We start from the raw sequence: 21009 nt of genomic DNA on the forward strand, positions 1-21009 counted from the left end.
TAATATTCAATAGGCTTCAGTGTGATCCCCGTCATTCTTCTGAATTCCAGTAAGTACAAGTCCAGAGCCATCAAACACTCCACATATGATAAGCCTTTCAATCACAGAATCATTTTTGTGAATCTCCTTTGAACCATCTCCAATGTTAACACATTCTTCCTTAGATAATGGGCCCAAAACTTCTTACAGTACTCCAAGTGAGGCCTCACCAGTGCCTTATAAAGCCTCAACATTACTTCCTTGGTTTTATACTCTGGTCCTCTCAAAATGAATGCTAATTTTTTATTTGCCGTGCACACCACCGACACAGCCTGCAAATTAACCTAAGTTAAGAGAATCCTGCAAGAGGACTTCCATGTCCCTTTGTACTTCTGACATTTGAATTTTCTCTCCATTTAGAAAGCAGTCTATGCTTTTATTTCTTCTACCAAACTGTATGACCATACACTTCCTGACACTCTATTGCATCTGCCACTTCTTTACCCATTCTTCTAATCTGCCTAAGTCTTTCTGCAGCCTCCCTGCTTCCCAAAACTATCTGTCCCTCCACCTATCTTTGTACTGTCCACAAACTTGGCCACAAAACCATCAATTCTGTCATCCAAATCATTGACATATAATGTAAAAAGAAGCAGTCCCAACACAGACCCCTGTGGAACACCAGCAGTCATCAGCAGCCACCACAAAAGACTACGTGTATACTCACTCTTTGCTTCCTGCCAATCAGCCAATGCTCTATACATGCTAGTATCTTTCCTGTAATGCCATCGGCTCTTAACTTGTGAGGCAGCCTCATGTGTAGCACCTTGTTCTATGGACTTACTGTGTATACCCACAAAAAATGAATCTCAGGCTGTATATGGTAACATATATGTACTTTGATAATAAATTTACCTTGAACTTTAAGAAGATTTGCTATAGGCATAGTCATACTTTATTGATCCCGGGGGAAATTGGTTTTTATTACAGTTACACCATAAATAATAAATAGTAATAAAACCATAAATAGTTAAATAGTAATATGTAAATTATGCCAGTAAATATGAAATAAGTCCAGGACCAGGGCGACTGACTATTGGCTCAGGGTGACTGACCTTCCAAGGGAGGAGTTGTAAAGTTTGACGGCCACAGGCAGGAATAACTTCCTATGATGCTCTGTATTGCATCTCGATGGAATGAGTCTCTGGCTGAATGTACTCCTGTGCCCAACCAGTACATTATGCAGTAGATGGAAGACATTGTCCAAGATGGCATGCAACTTAGACAGCATCCTCTTTTCAGACACCACCGTGAGAGAGTCCCGTTCCATCCCCACAACATCACTGGCCCTATGAATGAGTTTGTTGATTCTGTTGGTGCCTGTTACCCTCAGCCTGCTGCCCCAGCACACAACAGCAAACATGATAGCACTGGCCACCACAGACTCGTAGAACATCCTCAGCATCATCTGGCAGATGTTAAAGGACCTCAGTCTCCACAGGAAATAGAGACGGCTCTGACCCTTCTTGTAGACAGCCTCAGTGTTTTTTGACCAGTCCAGTTTATTGTCAATTCGTATCCCCAGGTATTTGTAATCCTCCACCATGTCCACACTGACCCCCTGGATGGAAACAGGGGTCACTGGTACCTTAGCTCTGCTCAGGTCCACCACCAGCTCCTTAGTCTTTTTCACATTAAGCTGCAGATAATTCTGCTCACACCATGTGACAAAGTTTCCTACCGTAGCCCTGCACTCAGCCTCATCTCCCTTGCTGATGCATCCAACTATGGCAGAGTCATCCGAAAACTTCTGAAGATGACAAGACTCTGTGCAGTAGTTGAAGTCCGAGGTGTAAATGGTGAAGAGAAAGGGAGACAAGACAGTCCCCTGTGGAGCCCCAGTGCTGCTGATCACTCTGTTGGACACACAGTGTTGCAAGCACACGTACTGTGCTCTGCCAGTCAGGTAATCAAGAATCCATGACACCAGGGAAGCATCCATCTACATCGCTGTCAGCTTCTCCCCCAGCAGAGCAGGGCGGATGGAGTTGAACGCACTGGAGAAGTCAAAAAACATGACCCTCATAGTGCTCGCTGGCTTGTCCAGGTGGGCGTAGACACGGTTCAGCAGGTAGACGACAGCATCCTCAACTCCTAGTCGGGGCTGATCTAAGTGTGGCCTGACTATAGGCCAGAGCAGCTCCAGAACAAGTCTCTCCAGGGCCTTCATGATGTGGGAGGTCAATGCCGCTGGTCTGTAGTCATTGAGGCCGCTGGGGAGTGGCGTCTTCAGCACAGTGACGAGGCAGGACGTCTTCCACAGTACAGGAACCCTCCGGAGCCTCAGGCTCAGGTTGAATACATAGCGAAGTACTCCACATAGCTGAGGGGCACAGGCTTTGAGCACCCTGGTACTGACACCATCCGGTCCTGCAGCCTTGCTTGGGTTGAGACATTTCAGCTGTCTTCTCACCTGTTCAGCCGTGAAGCCCACCGTAGTGGTTTTGTGGGGGGGAGGGGTATAGTCATGAGAGCAGGGTGGGGGACTGTGAGGAGGGGTAGGAGGGGAGAGTGGAATATGTGTTGGTTGGGGGCCGACAACAGATGGCTCATGTGGGGGATGGGCAGCGGCTACAATGTCAAATCTGTTAAAGAACAGGTTAAGTTCATTGGCCCTGTCCACACTGCCTTCAGCTCCTCTGTTGCTACTTTGCCGGAACCCAGTGATCGTCCTCATCCCCCCTCCAGACCTCTCTCATGTTGTTCTGCTGGAGTTTCTACTCAAGCTTCCTCCTGTACCTGTCTTTAGCCTCCCTGATCCTGGCTTTCAGTTCCCTCTGTATTGCCCTCAGCTCCTCCCTATTTCCATCTCTAAACACCCTCTTTTTAGCGTTCTGGATGTCCTTAATGTCCTTTGTCACCCATGGCTTGTTATTTGAATAACAAAGGACAGTTCTTGTCGGAACATTGCAGTCCACAGAGAAGTTGATGTAATCAGTGATGCACTCTGTGAGCCCATCAATATCCTCCCCATGTGGCTCACAGAGTGCCTGCCAATCTGTCACCTCAAAACAACCCTGGAGCGCCTCATAAGCCTCCTCTGACCATTTTCTCACTGTCCTCGAGGTTGTAGGTTTACTCTTCACCAGAGGCACGTAGCAGGGTTTTAGATGCACCAGGTTGTGATCTGACCTTTCCAGTGGGGGGAGGGGAGAGGAGCAGTATGCATCCTTAACGTTAGCATACATCAAATCCACAGTCCTCTCCCCTCTGGTTGTACAGCTCACATACTGCATGATGTTGGGTAGTGTTCTAGCCATGGTAACATGGTTGAAGTCACCCGAGATAGTAATGAGGGCACTCAGGTGCTGGGTTTGTAATCTGGCTATGATGGTGTAAATGATGTTGCACACCGACGTCGGGTTGGCAGAGGGAGGGATGTACACAACAACCACAATTACATGCGAGATTTCCCTTGGCAAATAATATGGCCAGAGCCCAACAGCAAAAAGTTCAATATCCGGGCTACAAACATCAAAGTCACTCGCAAATTTCTACAGATGTACCATGGGGAACATTCTAACTGCTTGCATCACTGCTTGGTGAAGACAGGCCACAACAAAGCATCGGTAAAAGCTGCAGAAAGTTGTAACCTCAGCCAGCTCCATCGTGGGCACCATCCTCCCCAGCATCCAGGACACCTTCAAAAAGGTGGCATCCATCATTAAAGATCCCCATCACCCAGAACATGCCCTCTTCTCATTCCTACCATCAAGGAGGTGGTACAGGAGCCCAAAGGCACACACTCAGTATTTCATGAACAGCTTCTTACCGGATTCTGCAGGGAGCGCTCATGGAGTGAAGTCGCTTCTGGCTTCGCTCCATTCCCGTTATCTTTTTTAACCTATGATCTCCTTGATCTAATCAATTTTATCCACACCAGAAGATTTATTCTATCTTACTGATTTTTTCTTAAATTGCAACTCTGGAATTTAAAGAAATGAGTACAAGATCCAAAGCCAAAGATGGGAAAGATTCTGATGGGAACGGAGGAAAAAGGAAAGGTGACTCTAAACAAACGGAGCTATCTTATGAGGTTATGATGAAGTTTCTAGAGGAAAACGTCAAAATTTATCTGAAAGTTTATCTGATAAATTTGAACAACAACGTCAAAGCCTTAATGAAGATTTAAAATCAATCATGGAATCTCTGGAATTCCTGGATTGTGAAGTTCAAAAACATCGAAGTAAAATCTCTGAACTGGATATTAAATCTCAGAAGACGGATTCAAAAGTCGAGAACTTAGAGCAGAATTTAGCTTCGACTATTAAACAACTGCAACATTTTAAATCCAAAGTCATTGATCTTGAAAATCGATCGAGAAGACAAAATTTACGTATAATTGGTCTACCCGAGGATGTTGAGGATGGAGACCCTTCAATATTCTTTGCTCAACTTTTAAAGGATACATTCAGTTCAGTTTTTCCCAACATCACTTGACCGTGCCCACCATATACCGCAGCCAAAGTCGACATCGGCTGTATCCAAACCGAGACCAATTATTCTTCATTTCCATTATGTTAATGTTAAAAAACAGCTTCTCCAGACTGCTCGTTGACAAGGGATGATCAAGTATCGCCAACATTCCTTCAGGATAGTTCAAGATTACAGTCCCGAAGTGATGAAGGAGCGACTGACTTTTAAACCCCTGATGTCAGAATGTTATCAAAAAAATCTCAAACCGGCATTATTGTATCCTGCACGTCTCAGAATTTCTCTTTCTGATGGATCTCGTCGTGTCTTTCATTCCATAACCGCCACTCGAAGCTTTTTGGATGATAATTATCCATCTGATACAGACACCCTCCTTTAATTAAATGTTCTGTGCTCTCAGTATCAGCTTTTTTTTCTGGTGTTTTTTTTAAAAAATAAACTTTCTACTACCGTACGATGAAGGTTTTTTATAAGGTCAAGATTTTTGTTTTGTGCTTACTACTATAGTTATTACTTTACAACTTATATAAAATAGTTATTTCTTGCGAATAATGTTACTTTCTTTTAGTTAATTTTTCCTTAACTTTTTGTTTTCCAATATTATTACTAACAATTTGATCTGACGATCATTTTCAGTTATACGTTCTTTATTTTTGTTTCTGTACAATTAAAATGATGATTTGTCTTTCTTTTTGCATAATCTCCTTTGTTCTTTTTGGGACGCCATGTTCTTATGTTTCTTCTTCCCATAATCCCTTTTTTTTGGAAGCGATATTTTATTTACTCTCATTTATAATTAACTAATCATACATATTGATACTAACTTTTTCTTATTTATGTATCTTAGTAATTATACTATGTAGATTATTTTAGTATAGTGTTTAATTTTCTTATATATATATATATATCAGTTTCCGGGGGGTCATCTATATAACATATATCTTTGGAGTTGCCTCCTGCAGAAATGGGGTTAGATTTAGTATTAGTTATTCTTTCTTCAGCCCTTTCTGGCTTAGTTCGGGGTTCTTGGGGATGGCGGGTGGGGTAGTCCTTTTCTTTTTTAATTTTTTCTATTGGGCTGATTTAGGACTACAAAGATGTCTGCAGTGTCGGGATTTCCGGTTCCTCTCTGATCATGTATTCCTCTTCCGATTTCATGAGTTCACATTATGGTTAACCCTTTACTCACCAAAGGGTTAATCTTAAATTATGGCTCACATTATTAATTTTGTCTCTTGGAATACAAATGGTTTAAATCATCCAATAAAATGGAAAAAGATTTTCAAAGTATTCCAAAGACTGAATACTCATATTATTTTTGTACAAGAAACTCATGAAAGGAAAGAGGATAATCAACGCTTCTTTAAGTTCTGGAAAGAACGACAATACCACTCGAACATCCAAGCCAAAATTAAAGGCGTTTCAATTTTTTTAGATCCCTCAATTACATTTATTCATCAAGACATTATCTCAGATGGCAGATTTTTGTTAATCACTGGGTTACTTTTTAATAAAAAAGTTGCTATGGTTAATGTTTATTCTCCGAATGTGGATTATCCTGAATTTTTTAAACACATATTCACTTCCTTTCCTAACTTAAATGAGTATATGTTGATAATGGGCGGTGACTTTTTTGAATCCCATGTTGGACAGATCCATAGGTAGTCCGGCTTTACCGAATAAGTCGGCTACTCTTATTAACTCTTTATGTTTGACTCTGGGATTTCAGAAATTTGGAGATTTCTACACCCAAACGATAAAGAATTCTCATTCTTTTCACATGTTCATCGTTCTTATTCTCGAATTGACTATTTTTTATTGACTCTCGATTAATCCCATCTGTAATTGATTGTAATTATGACATTATCACCATTTCAGATCATGCTCCAATGAAACTTTCTATCAAGTTAATGGATACTTCTTGTACTAATGGACAATGGCAATTTAACCCTATTTTGCTTCAAGACTTGGACTTTGTCAAGTTTATAAAGGAACAGATTGATTTCTTCTTTTCAATTAATACTACGGAAGAAGTTTCCAATGGAACAGTTTGAGACGCTTTTAAAGCTTATATCCGTGGTCAGATTATTTCCTATTCAGCTGGTTTGAAAAAACGTGCTAAGAATGAAATACACTTGTTGGTTGATAAAATTAAAGAAACTGATAAAAAATACGCTATTTCTCCCAGTAAGGAGCTGTACAAACACAGAGTTGAACTTCAATTGGAACATAGCTTACTATTAACACCCTCAATTGAAAATCGATTAATGAGAACTAGAAGTGATTTTTATATTCATAGTGATAAATCGGGTAAATTATTGGCTAATCAATTGAAATTTGCTTCGGTTAAACATCAAATTACTAAGATTTACAAACACGATGATACTTTGACAGTTGATCATGATGGGATAAACAAAACCTTTCAAGAATTTTATACCTCTTTATATCACTCTGATTTTCCTCATGATTTTAATACCATGCATGATTTTTTAAGTAAACTGAATTTTCCGAAATTATCATCCGAAGATTGTTTATCATTAGAAACTCCTATTACAGAGGAAGAAATAATAACTGCAATCTCATCATTGAATTCTGGTAAAGCACCCGATCCAGACGGGTTTACAGTGGAATTTTTAAAATTCTTTTCCTCCATTCTCTCTCCGTGGTTGTCTAGAATATTCAAAGAAGCAATCAGTTTAGGTAAATTACCACAATCATTTTATGAAGCCTCTGTTTCCTTAATTCTTAAAAAGAATAAAGATCCTACTGATTGTGCATCATGCAGACTGATATCTCTTTTGATTGTAGATTCAAAAATTTTTTCAAGAATTTTAGCAACTAGGTTAGAGAAGGTATGACCTCAAATTATATCTATGGACCAAACTGGATTTATTAAAAATCGTTATTCATCCTTTAATATTAGGAGGTTAATGAATACTGTTTATACCCCTTCACTTATTACCCCGGAATGTATTATCTCATTAGATGCTGAGAAAGCCTTTGACAGAGTTGAATGGCCTTATTTATTTAGTGTGCTTGAGAAATTTAATTTTAGTTTGACATTTATATCTTGGATTACGTTGTTATATTATTCCCTGGTAGCTTCGGTTTGTACTAATAATCAAAGATCTACCTTTTTTCGTCTTTTTCGTGGTACTAGGCAAGGATGCCCTCTTAGTCCTTTACTATTTAATATCGCCCTTGAACCTTTAGCAATTGCTATCTGTGACTCACCCAATATTTTTGGTATTACCCGCGGAAACGAAATACATAAATTATCACTATATGCAGATGATTTGTTGTTATATATCGCTAATCTAGAGAAGTCAATTCCTGCTATTCTAGCTTTGTTGGCTCAATTTAGTAATTTTTCTGGCTACAAATTGAATCTTAATAAGAGTGAATTATTTTCCCTAAATAAGCAGGTACCTATTTATAGATGTTTACCATTTAAATTGGTTACTGACTCATTTATATATTTAGGGATAATAATTACGAAAAAGTATAAAGACTTATTTAAAGCTAATTTTTTACCTTTAATTGATCAGATTAAACTTTGTTTACTAAATGGTCACCAATTTCTTTGTCTTTGATTGGTCGGATTAATGCTACTAAGATGATTATTTTGCCCAAATTTCTATATGTATTTCAATCGGTTCCAATTTTTATCCCAAAATCTTTTTTCAATAATGTTGATTTAAAAATTTCCTCATATATATGGCAGAACAAAAATCCTAGGCTAGGTAAAAGGTATTTACAGAAATCTAAAAAAGAGGTGGGGGCTTGCCCTCCTGAATTTTAGATTTTATTATTGGGCAATTAATATTTGATACTTAAAATTTTGGTTACGAGATTTGGATGTATCTTTAAATCCACATTGGGTAAATCTTGTATGTAATTCATTACAAGGGTCCTTTTTGGGTTCGGTTTTAGGAACTTTGCTTCCTTTTATTTCTTCTAAATTGTATGAAAAATGAATAATCCAATAGTTAAGCATATGGTTTACGTATATGGTTTCAATTCTGAAGATTTTTTGGGTTCAATCAATTTATTTTAGCAAGTCCTATTATATCTAATTTCCTTTTTCAACCTTCCACTATGGATCAAGCTTACTTTGATTGGAAAACCAAAGGTATAGTACGTTTTCATGATTTATTTTTGGATAATTTTTTCATGTCTTTTGATCAACTTTCTAATAAATATAACTTACCCAGATCTCACTTTTTTAGATACCTACAGATTAGAAACTTTTTAATTACTGCTTCTCCTAATTTTCCATACTCATATCCAATGGATACTTTGGAAAAAATTTTAGATCTAAATCTCTCTCAGAAAAGTGTTGTAGCAATTATTTATAACATAATTATGAATTTATGTCCTGATGTTTCCAATAAAATTAAAACTGATTGGGAAAGAGAACTTAAGACTATTATACTGATTGAAAAATGGGAAAAAATTCTTCAATTGGTTAATTCATCCTCTATATATGCTAAACATGTGTTAATACAGTTTAAAGTAGTGCACAGGGCTCATATGTCCAAAGAAAACTATCTCATTATTATTCTTATATTAATCCTATATGTGATAGATGTCATTCTGAGATAGCCTCTTTAACTCACATGTTTTGGTCGTGTCCTTTGTTGGAAAAATATTGGAAAGATATTTTTGATATTATTTCAACGGTTTTGAATACAGACTTACAAACTCACCCAATTACTGCTATTTTTGGATTACCAATGATAGACTCAAATCATTTAACCTCTTCAGCACGCCAGATGATTGCATTTCTTACTTTAATGGCTAGAAGATCCATTTTGCTGAATTGGAAAGAGATTAACTCTCCTACTGTATTTCACTGGTTTTCACAAACTATGTTGTGTTTGAATTTGGAAAAAATTAGAAGTGTGGTTTATGACCCTTCCATTAAATTTGAAAAAACTTGAAGGCTATTTATTCAGCATTTTCATATGATGTAATTTGACCATTTCCAAACTTATTTTACTTCTCTGTACTGTTGGTTGAGAGGAATGGAGTCATCGACACTAAGGTTTTCTTCTCTTCCATTTTTACGTTGTTAGAATTGCCCAAGTCTTTCTAGTTTAGTTGCCTAATTCTGTTTAGTTTAGTATTTTTTTTGGGGGTGGGGTTTGTTTTTTTTCTATTTTTTTTCTCTTTCATGATTTTTCTCCAGTTTTTTTTTTTGTCCTGTATTATTCATTGTTATCCTACACGATTGGGAGTTTTGTCAATTTATACTATTTGGTTTTATAATTACTCACTTTAAGTATAACAATGTATTTCCAACAATTTTATATTATTGCTATGTTATGTTTATATTTTATGGAACTAATAAAAAGATTGAAAAAGAAAAGAAAGAAAGCTTCTTACCCTCTGCCATCATATTTTTGAATGGACAATGAACCCATGAATCCTACCTGTTTTCCCCTCTCTTTTTGCAATACTTATTTAATTTAGTGTGTTTTTTATTTTACTTTATATAAACTTATTGCAATTAATAGATTTTATTATTATGTACTGCAGTGTACTCTGATTTTGAACCTCCGCTGTCTTGTAGCCATACCCACCCATGGGAAAGGCTTCAGGAGTAAACCCCAAGGAAGAGATCCGGAGCCGGAGTCCCTAAGGCAGTTTGATGTTGTTTACAACTTCACTCTGGCAACCTCTGCAATGACAATGATACCAAGCTGTATCGGTGCTTGCCCTGCCTTTGGACTACATCAGTGACATGGAGAGGGGGAACCCACTGCATGGGCAACAGCCAGTTCTTCAAATCTTCCCGCCCAAGCTTGAGCCCTAGAGAGGATGTATGGGATCGTGGGATCTGGGATCAATGGCTGCCTACTACTATGTACTGCTGCCAAAAAACAATAAATTTTATGAATATGCCAGTGATATTAAACCAGATTCTGATTCTAAATCCAACCAAGTGTGAGGTTTTGCACTTTGGGAGATCAAATGTAAATGGACAGTGCACTGACAATGGCATGTCCTTAACAGTATTAATATACAGAGGGATTTGGGGTCCAAGTCTATAGTTCCTTGAAAGTGGTAAAGAAGTTGTATAAAATGAAAGGCATGCTTACCTTTATTAGTTGAGGGACTGAGATCAAGAATCAGGAAGTCATATTGCAGTTTTTTTAAAAAACACTTGTTAGGTTGCAACTGCAGCATTGCATTTAATTCTCATCAGCTCTTTAAAGGAAAGTTAGAACATAGAACCTATACCACAACCCCTGGACGGATGTTCCACGGACCCACCACTCTGTGTAAAAACCACCTCTGACATCCCCTCTTTACTTTACCCCAATCACCTTAAAACTTGCCCCCTCGTATTAACTATGAATACAATAATGGCATAAGTTCAGAGAGGGTGCAAATAGGTTTACCAGGATTACAGAGCATGTGCTTTCAGAGGCAGGACATGCGAGAGTTGTGCTCTCTGGAGATGGAGGCCAAGTGTAGATCTGAGAGAAGCATATAAAATTATGAGATACTTAGTATTTTTCCTAGGTTCACATGTTCAATACTAGACAGCATGCATTTAAGTTGAGGGGTTTGGGGTGGGCAAGTTCAAAAGAGATATGGGGGCAATTTTCTTTACACAGAGAGTGGTGGGTACATGGAAGGCACTGTCAGGGTAGCGGTGGACGCAGATACAAGAGACGTATTTAAGAGGCTCAAACACGAGGAAATCTGCAGATGCTGGAAATTCAAGTAACACACACAAAAAGTGCTGGTGAATGCAGCAGGCCAGGCAGCATCTATAGGAAGAGGTATAGTCGACGTTTTGGGCCAAGACCCTTGGCCTCTTCCTGTAGATGCTGCCTGGCCTGCTGTGTTCACCAGCATTTTTTGTTTCATTTAAGAGGCTCTTAGTCAGACATATGAATATGCAGGGATCTGTACCATGTGCAGGTAGAAGGGATTAGTTTACTTAGGAGCCATTAGCTAAATTAGTTGGCACAACATTTTTGACCAAAGGGACTGAGCCTGTGCTGTACTGTTCTATGTACTAAACAGGAAACCCCTACTCATTCAGAAGAAAAGACATGGGTTTAAAGTAATAGAATGAATTGAAAAGAAAGAAGGAAACCATTTCAGCTCCAAGGGCAGCAAGGTTCTAGAAGCTGCTTCCTGAAAGGCTGTGGAAGGTAGAACCCCCTATCCCATTTAAGCAGTATCTGGATGTATAGCTGAAGAACTGTAATCTGTAGAACTATGCCATCGGAAGGTGGGATTAGACCGAGCAATGTTTTAATGCCCCTGCGTACTCTTCCTCAAGAGTACCATAGGAACTCTTTCATCAGCATTAAGATATAGACTGGGCTTTTGTTTAATATCTCAACTGCTTCTAACAATGCAGCATTATCTCAAAATGGTCAGAAGTCACAACTTTCCGACTCATGAAGCAAAATTCAAAGATGCTGGATTAGGAGAACTCCCAATCAGTCCTGGGTCCTGTTGTTTGTCATTTATATTAATAATTCAGATTAAAATGATTATCATTTGCAGAAAACACCAAAATTAGTGGTGCAGTGGACAGGGAAAAATGTTGTCCTAGGTTACAATGGGTAAACTGCCTGGAGTGGTGGTGGAGACAAATATACTAGAGGTTTTTCAAGAGGTTCTTATGTGGGCACATAAATCTGCAGAAGGGATTAGTTTAGTTGGACATTTGATTACTAATTTAGTTCAGCACAACATTGTGGGCCAAGAGGCCTGTACTATCTATGTTTTAAACCAGGGAAGTTGACAGAGGAATAACAGTGCAAGGTGATGCAATTTTGGAAGTTAAATAGAGAGGGGGCATTTACAGTAATAGTGAGGCACTATGGAGTGTTGATGAACAGGGAGATCTTGGGGTCCAAGTCCATAGTTCCTTGAAAATGGGTACACAGATGATCAGAGTGAAGAAGGAAAATGGCATGATTGTCTTTATAGGACAAGGCAAAGAATACAGATGTTGGATGTTATGTTGCAATCTCACAAAAATGTTGGTTAGATTGCACTTTAAGTATTGTGTGCAGTTCTGCTCAAAACACTATAGGAAAAGTGCGATTGTGCTCAACACCATGCAGAGGAGTTTCACCAGGATGTTGCCTGGATTGGAGGACTTCAGTTATGGGGAAAAGTAAATAGCCTGGGTTTGCCTTCCCTGCAATGGAAACTGAGGGAGTGACACAATGGACTTATATAAAATTATAATATGCAGAGAGGGTTAATCATCAGTATCTTGCTTCCTCATGATTAGTGGTGTCAAAACAAGAGAGGAGAAGTTTAAAGTGAGAGGAATGAGTTTTCAAGGTGATTAGAAGGGTAAGTTTTTTTATTTACATAGAGGGTTGATATTTTGCATTTAACTGTCAGAGAAGGTGCTAGAGCCAGATACAATCAGTACGTTTCAGAGTAATTTAGACAGGCACTTAAAGAAACAAGTCATAAATGAATATAGTCCTAATGTGGGCCAATGGGATCAGGATAGATGGGCAAGAAGGGTTGGCATGAACATTGTGAACCAAAGGGTCTGTTTCTGTACTATAGAACTCATAACTCTAATTATGTCAATTTACTGATTTACCAATGGAAATGTCAACCTGTGTAGCAATGTTATTGACAATAAATTAAAAGTATGAAGCAGATATTCCACAGTCAAGTGCCTCTTTCAGCTATTGGAAACTATCATGCTCACCTTGCAATCTCACAACTATAGGGATCTTCAAATCCAAGTCTTCCACAGCTAGAATGATACCTTTAGCAATTATATCACAGCGCATGATGCCACCAAATATGTTTACCAGAATAGCGACTACCTAGAGAAAGAAGGGACCATTATAAAGTAACGATGCAATCACCCAAGTAAAGTGATTCAGCATCTAGTTATATCAAAAGTACTGTACTTCCTTGTTCATTGGTTATGATCCTTTTTGTACACCATGTTTTAACAACACATACAGAGAACATATTTCTAAGTTGCATCTAGCATTACATTTTTCCTGCTGAATATCATGTCTGGAAAATGGATGTCTGCTGTCCAAGAGTACAAAAATTGTAATGTGAATGTAATCTAAAATTATCCCTATTAGCTCAGCCTGCAAGAAAAGTCATCAGTAGAGAGGTGATTGGGTCAATTTACTGAATTGCAAGTTGCAACTATTATTCACTACATTTAGTGTATACATCTTTTGCAAACCCTTCAGTAGTTACATAGATACCTGAAAAGCAGACTATCTGTTGGAGGGAAGCGACCAACAACTCTGATAGAGGCAGATGCCAAGTTTTTAAGGTCACCAGTGGGAGGTGGTGCTTTAGCCATGTGTACTTTCAATTAATAATTCCCTGTTAATGAAGTAATCTAATATTCCGTGATGTCTAACGTGACGAAAAACCAAGTTATCAGAAGATTGATGCTGATGAGAGAGATAAGAGAGACAAAGGGAGAAGCGTTCAAAATGTTAATGAGAGACGAGAGAGATTAACGAAGAGAGACACAGTTCTGAGTATTGACAGACTGGTTGCTTTGAACCTGAACTGTTTGAAGTTTGATGGACAGGTGATACCCCAGCAGGGGGATAAAAGGAACAGGTTCACTAAGGCACGACAGACACCACGAGATCACGAGATAACGAGACCCTGGAAGTGCGGTGTGCCCCCACAAGTTGGTGGGAGTTGGAAGGTCTGGTCGCGGGACCCACCATAGACGCACAGGGTGAAAAGGGTACGATCGGTGGGAACCTGGTGTGTGAATCTGCCCTTGCCTGGTGCCGGGTTCACCGCGGAAGAACGGTCGTATCCGGAATGGAGGGGTCACAGTCAGTGACCTCAGAAGACATTAAAAGGGCTCGCCCAAAAGCTAACTGCGAGGAACATCAAAGGTCTGTTTGAATCAGAATTTGCATATTCACTCTCTCTCTCTCCAACGGCACAACAGCGATTACTGCGAACTGTACTCAGCTGAATTGAACTCTGCGTCACTTGAGACTGATCATTTTACCCCTAGACTGCGATAGAGCTTGATTGATTCCTATTATCCTAGTTCTGTGTACATGTGTGTTTTATCATTGCTAACCTGTTGCATTTATATCCTTACGATTAGAGTACTATGTTACTTATTTCTTTAATAAAACTTTCTTAGTTCCAGTAATCCAGACTCCAACTAAGTGGTCCATTTCTGCTGGTTTGGCAACCCAGTTACGAGGTACGTAACACTAAACATTCCTAGTTTTATCTAACAAACTGTTCTGTATAAGAACTTGGAATTAATCATCCAAGATTGCATCCTTTTTGAGGAACTGAGAGGTATTAAATTTACCTTTCCACACCTGAGAGAAACACTGCCATTGTGAATCAGCTACCTGTTGGCAAATTCTATTTCTGCTAAAATTAATGAACAGTCCACATGCAGAGGAAGTAGAAACATTATCTCCATTGTGTTATAATCAGTCATGCTCCTGGCCAGAAAAATGGTTCCCATGGCTGTGTTTCAGCAAGTACTGTTTGAGTAACAGAAAATATTTTTCCTGTGCTGGATTTAACACTCCACATGAATATTCACCAACACTACTTCCTGTAAGCAAATTCTTCGGTCAGAACAGGGAAGATTACAACACAATAGAAGCTCTTTGGCCATTGATGTTGTGCCAAACTTTCTACCTACAGTTGTTTGATATATTTATCTAGCTTCCCCTTCACATACACAAACATAAAACATACCTTTCAAATATATGAACATTGCATTGCCCACTCTTTGTATTAGCCACTTCCACATTCTAGTTCAAAGTTCAAAGTAAGTTCATTATCAAAGTACATAGACATCACCATGTACTACACTGAGATTCATTTTCTTGTAGGCATTCATAGTAAACACAAAGAAACACGACAGAATCAGTGAAAAACCAACGTATAAAAGACAACAAACTGTACAAATACAAAAAAGAAACAATAAATAAATAAATAATAGTGAGAACATGAGTTCTAGAGTCCTTAAAAGTGAGTTCATAGGTTGTAGAATTAATTCAATGCTAGGTTGAGTGAAGTTATCCCCCCGGTTCAAGAGCCCGATGATTGAGGGATAATAACTGCTCCTGAACCTCGTGGTATGAGTCCTGAGGCTCCAGTACCTTCTTCCTGATGGCAGCAGCGAGAAGAGAGCATGGCCTGGATGGAGAGGGTTCTTGATGATGGATGCTGCTTTCCTGTGACAAAGGTTCTTGTAAATGTGCTCAGTGATGGGGAGGGCTTTACCTGTGATGAATTGGGCTATATCCACTACTTCTTATATGTTCTTCTGTTCAAGGGCATTGATGTTCCCATACCAGGCCATGATGCAACCAGTCAGTATACTCTCCACAAACCCTCTAGAGAACTTTGTCGAAGTTATAGATGACATGCTGAATCTGCACAAACTTCTAAGGAAGTAGAGGCGCTGTTGTGCCCTCTTTGTAATGGCACTTAAATGCCAGTTGCAGGACAGGTCCTCTGAAATGTTAACGCCGAGGAATTTGCGTTTGATGACCTCCTCCTCCCCTGATCCCCTAATGAGAACTGGTTCATGGACGTCTGCTTTCCTCCACCTGTATTCAGTAATCAGCTGTGTGGTTTTACTGACATTGAGTAAGAGGTTGTTGTCATGTCACCATTCAGCCAAATTCTCTATCTCCCTCCGGTATGCTGGGTTGGCTTTTGATTTGCCCCATGCAGTGGTGTCATCAGCAAACTTAAATATGGCAATGGAGCTGTTCTTCGCCTCACAATCATAAGTATAAGGCAAGCAGAGCAGGGGACTAAGCCCACAACCTTGTGGTGCACCTCTGCTGACAGTGATTGTTAATGAGATTATGTTGCTGACTTTGATCTACAAGTGAGAAAATCGAGAATCCAAGCAACACACACAAAATGCTGAAGGAACTCAGCAAGACAGGCAGCACATATGGAAAAGAGTACAGTTGACATTTCGGGCCCAGACCCTTCATCAGGTTGGAGAAAAGAAAGATGAGGGGTCAGAGTAAGAAAGGGGGTGAGGGGAAGTAACACAAGGTGATAGGTGAAACTGGGTGGGTGGGGGGTGGAGGGGAGAGGAGTGAAGTAAAATGCTGGGAAGCTGATAGGAAGAGATACAGGGCTAGAGAAGGGGGAATCTGATAGGAGAGGACAGAAGGACATGGAAGAAAGAAAAGGGGGAGGAGAACCAGAGGAAGGTGATGGGCAGGTAAGGAGATGAAACATAGAACATAGAATAGTACAGCACATTACAGGCCCTTTGGCTCACAATGTTGTGCCAACCCTCAAACCCTGCCTCCCATATAACTCCCTCACCTTAAATTCCTTCATATACCTGTCTAGTAGTCTCTTAAACTTCACCAGTGTATCTGCCTCCACCACTGACTCAGGCAGTGCATTCCACGCACGAACCACTCTCTGAGTGAAAAACCTTCCTCTAATATCCCCCTTGAACTTCCCACCCCTTACCTGAAAGGCATGTCCTCTTGTATTGAGCAGTGGTGCCCTGGGGAAGAGGCGCTGGCTATCCACTCTATCTATTCCTCTCATTATCTTGTACACCTCTATCATGTCTCCTCTCATCCTCCTTCTCTCCAAAGAGCTCCCTTAATCTCTGATCATAATGCATACTCTCTAAACCAGGCAGCATCCTGGTAAATCTCCTCTATACCCTTTCCAATGCTTCCACATCCTTCCTATAGTGAGGCGACCAGAATTGGACACAGTACTCCAAGTGTGGCCTAACCAGAGTTTTATAGAGCTGCATCATTACATCGCGACTCTTAAACTCTATCCCTCGACTTATGAAAGCTAACACCCCATAAGCTTTCTTAACTACCCTATCTACCTGTGAGGCAACTTTCAGGGATCTGTGGACATGTACCCCGAGATCCCTCTGCTTCTCCACACTACCAAGTATCCTGCCATTTACTTTGTACTCAGCCTTGGAGTTTGTCCTTCCAAAGTGTACCACCTCACACTTCTGCGAGTTGAACTCCATCTGCCACTTCTCAGCCCACTTCTGCATCCTATCAATGCCTCTCTGCAATCTTCGACATCCTCTACACTATCTACAACATCAGCAACCTTTGTGTCGCCTGTAAACTTGCCAACCCACCCTTCTACCACCACATCCAGGTTATTAATAAAAATCACGAAAAGTAGAGGTCCCAGAACAGATCCTTATGGGACACCACTAGTCACAATCCTCCAATCTGAATGTACTCCCTCCACCACAATCCTCTGCCTTCTGCAGGCAAGCCAATTCTGAATCCACCTGGCCAAACTTCCCTGGATCCCATGCCTTCTCACTTTCTGAATAAGCCTAATGTGTGGAACCTTGTCAAATGCCTTACTAAAATCCATATAGATCACATCCACTGCACTACCCTCATCTATATGCCTGGTCACCTCCTCAAAGAATTCTATCAGGCTTGTTAGACACGATCTGCCCTTCACAAAGCCATGCTGACTGTCCCTGATCAGACAATGATTCTCTAAATGCCCAGAGATCCTATCTCTAAGAATCTTTTCCAACAGCTTTCCCACCAGAGACATAAGGCTCACTGGTCTGTAATTACCCGGACTATCCCTACTACCTTTTTTGAACAAGGGAACAACATTCGCCTCCCTCCAATCCTCCTGTACCATTCCTGTGGACAACGAGGACATAAAGATCCTGGGCAGAGGCTCAGCAATCTCTTCCCTCGCCTCGTGGCGTAGCCTGGGGAATATTCCGTCAGGCCCCGGGGACTTATCCATCCTAATGTATTTTAACAACTCCAACACCTCCTCGCCCTTAATATCAACATGCTCCAGAACATCAACCTCACTCATATTGTACTCACCATCATCCTGTTCCCTCTCATTGGTGAATACCAAAGAGAAGTATTCATTGAGGATCTCGTTCACTTCCACAGCCTCCAGGCACATCTTCCCACCTTTATCTCTAATCGGTCCTACCTTCACTCCTGTCATCCTTTTGTTCTTCACATAATTGAAGAATGCCTTGGGGTTTTCCTTTACCCTACTCGCCAAGGCCTTCTCATGCCCCCTTCTTGCTCTTCTGAGCCCTTTTTTAAGATCCTTTCTTGCTTCCCTATATTCCTCAATAGACCCGTCTGATCCTTGCTTCCTAAACTTCATGTATGATGCCTTCTTCCACCTGACTAGATTTTCCACCTCACTTGTCACCCATGGTTCCTTCACCCTACCATTCTTTATCTTCCTCACTGGGACAAATTTATCCCTAACATCCTGCAAGAGATCTCTAAACATCAACCACATGTCCATAGTACATTTCCCTGTAAAAACATCATCCCAATTCACACCCACAAGTTCTAGCCTTATAGCCTCATAATTTGCCCTTCCCCAGTTAAAAATTTTCCTGTCCTCTCTGATTCTATCCTTTTCCATGATAATGCTAAAGGCCAGGGTGCGGTGGGTGAGAGAAGGAAATGGAAATGGGAATGGGGAATGGTGAAGCTGGGGGTAGGCATTACCAGAAGTTTGACAAATCGATGTTCATGCCATCAGGTTAGAGGCTACCCAGGTGGAATATAATGTATTGCTCCTCCAACCCGAGTGTGACCTCATTGCGACGGTAGAGGAGACCGTGGACTAACATGTTGTAATGGGAATAGGAAGTGGAATTTAAATGGGTGGCCACTGGGAGACCCCATTTTTTCTAAAGGACAGAACATAGGTGCTCGGTGAAGCAGTCTCCCAATCTACAGCGGGTCTCACCGATATACAGGTGGTCATACCGGGAACACCGGATACAGTAAATGGCCTTAAAAGACTCACAGGTGAAGTGTCGCCTCACATGGAAGGGCTGTTAGGGGCCCTGAATTGTAATGAAGGTGAAAGTGGAGGTGGAGGGGCAGGTGTAGCATGTGTTCTGCTCGCAAGGATAAGTGCTAGGAGGGGGATCAGTGAAGACGAATGGACAAGGGAGTTGCGTAGGAAGTGATCCCTGCGGTAAACAGAAAGTGGGAGAAGGGAAAGATGGGCTTGGTGGTGGAATACCGTTGGAGATGGCGAAAGCTATGGAAAATTATGTGCTGGACATGGAGGCTGGTGGGGTGGTAGATGAGAACAAGAGAAATCCTATCCCTGGTAGGGTGGTGGGAGCAAGGAGTGAAGGTAGACATGCGTGAAATGGAAGAAGTACAGTTGAGGGCAGTGTTAATGTTGGACGAAAGGAAGCCCTTTTCTTTGAAGGAGGATGATATCTCCTTAGTTCTGGAATGAAAAGTCTCATCCTGAGAGCAGATGTAGCAGAGATGGAGGAATTGAGAAGGGGGATGGCATTTTTACAAGTAACAGGGTGGGAAGAGGTATTGTCCAAGTAGCTGTGAGAGTCAGTGGGTTTATAATAGGGATCAGTAGAAAAGATTTTTCCAGAGATAGAGACAGAGAGATCGAGAAAGGGGAGGGAGGTGTTCGAAATGGACCAAGTAAATTTGAGGGCAGGGTGAAGTTAGAGGCAAAGTTGATGAAGTCGATGACCTCGGCATGGGTGTGGGAAGCAACATCTATTCAGTCGTTAATGTAGCATAGGAAAAGTTGGGGAGTGATACCAGTCTAGGTGTGGAACACAGACTGTTCCATGTAGCTGACACAGCTGGGACCCCCTCGAGTGCCCATAGCTACACCTTTTGTTTGAAGGAAGTGGGAGGAGTTGAAGGAGAAATTATTAAAAGTGAGAACCAGTTCTGCCAGACAGAGGAGAGTGGTGATGGAGGGGAATTGGTTAGGTCTGGTATCAAGAAAGAAACTTAGAGGTTTGAGGCCTTCCTGGTGGGGGATGGAGGTGTATAGGGATTGAACATCCATAGTAAAAATAAGATGATCGGGACCAGGGAACTTGAAATCATTGAAAAGATCAAGAGCATGTGGAGTGTCATAGATGTAGATAGGAAGGGACTGAATTAGGGGGGGATAAAACTGAGTATGCAGATATAAGCTCAGTGGGGCAGGAACAAGCAGAAACAATGGGTCTACCAGTTGCACAAGGAAGTATTGAGGCCTAGGTCTCAGAGCTTATTGATGAGTTTCAAAGGGATGATATTGATAAATGCAGATCAGTAGTCTGATGTATGCATCTTCACTGTCCAGATGGCCCAGAGTTGAGTGAAGAGCCAATGACGTGGCAACTGCTGTTGACCTGTTGTGACGGTAGGCAAACTGGAGTGGAACCAAGTCACTCCACAGGCAGGAGATGATGTGCTTCATCAATAACCTCTCAAAGCTCTTCACCACAGTGGATGTAAGTACTACTGAATGATCATCATTGAGGCAAGTTACCACTTGTTCTTGTTACATACACCTGTTAGGGTGCATTCTCCAGATACCTTTTTAGGTAACCGTAGCCTTCAGCCAGGAGCAGATGTCATCAGGTGGTTCCCAACCTTCACAGAGTGTTTCAACCTTTAACCACGACACTCTCCAGTTGGTGGGCCGGCAGTGGTGGCCAAATCACCTGCCCACCTGCTCCTGGCTTCCAGCTTCCCTCCT

General features: G+C 40.8%; 1 protein-coding gene across 2 annotated transcripts in view; it reads right to left on the reverse strand.

The window, feature by feature from the left end:
• Window positions 1–21009, reverse strand: part of LOC140199223 (succinate--CoA ligase [ADP-forming] subunit beta, mitochondrial-like) — a 202105-nt gene that overhangs the window by 6520 nt on the left and 174576 nt on the right. Inside the window, exon 9 of one of the 2 annotated variants that reach the window (XM_072260918.1) lies at window positions 13184–13304. The exons of the other annotated variant lie outside the window; for it this stretch is intronic. Within the exon in view, the coding sequence (XP_072117019.1) occupies window positions 13184–13304 (121 nt within the window). The remainder of the gene's footprint in view (window positions 1–13183; window positions 13305–21009) is intronic. 2 annotated transcript variants of the gene reach the window in all.

This window comes from Mobula birostris, chromosome 6 (assembly GCF_030028105.1).
Source record: "Mobula birostris isolate sMobBir1 chromosome 6, sMobBir1.hap1, whole genome shotgun sequence".
Classification (NCBI taxonomy): Eukaryota; Metazoa; Chordata; class Chondrichthyes; order Myliobatiformes; family Myliobatidae; genus Mobula; species Mobula birostris.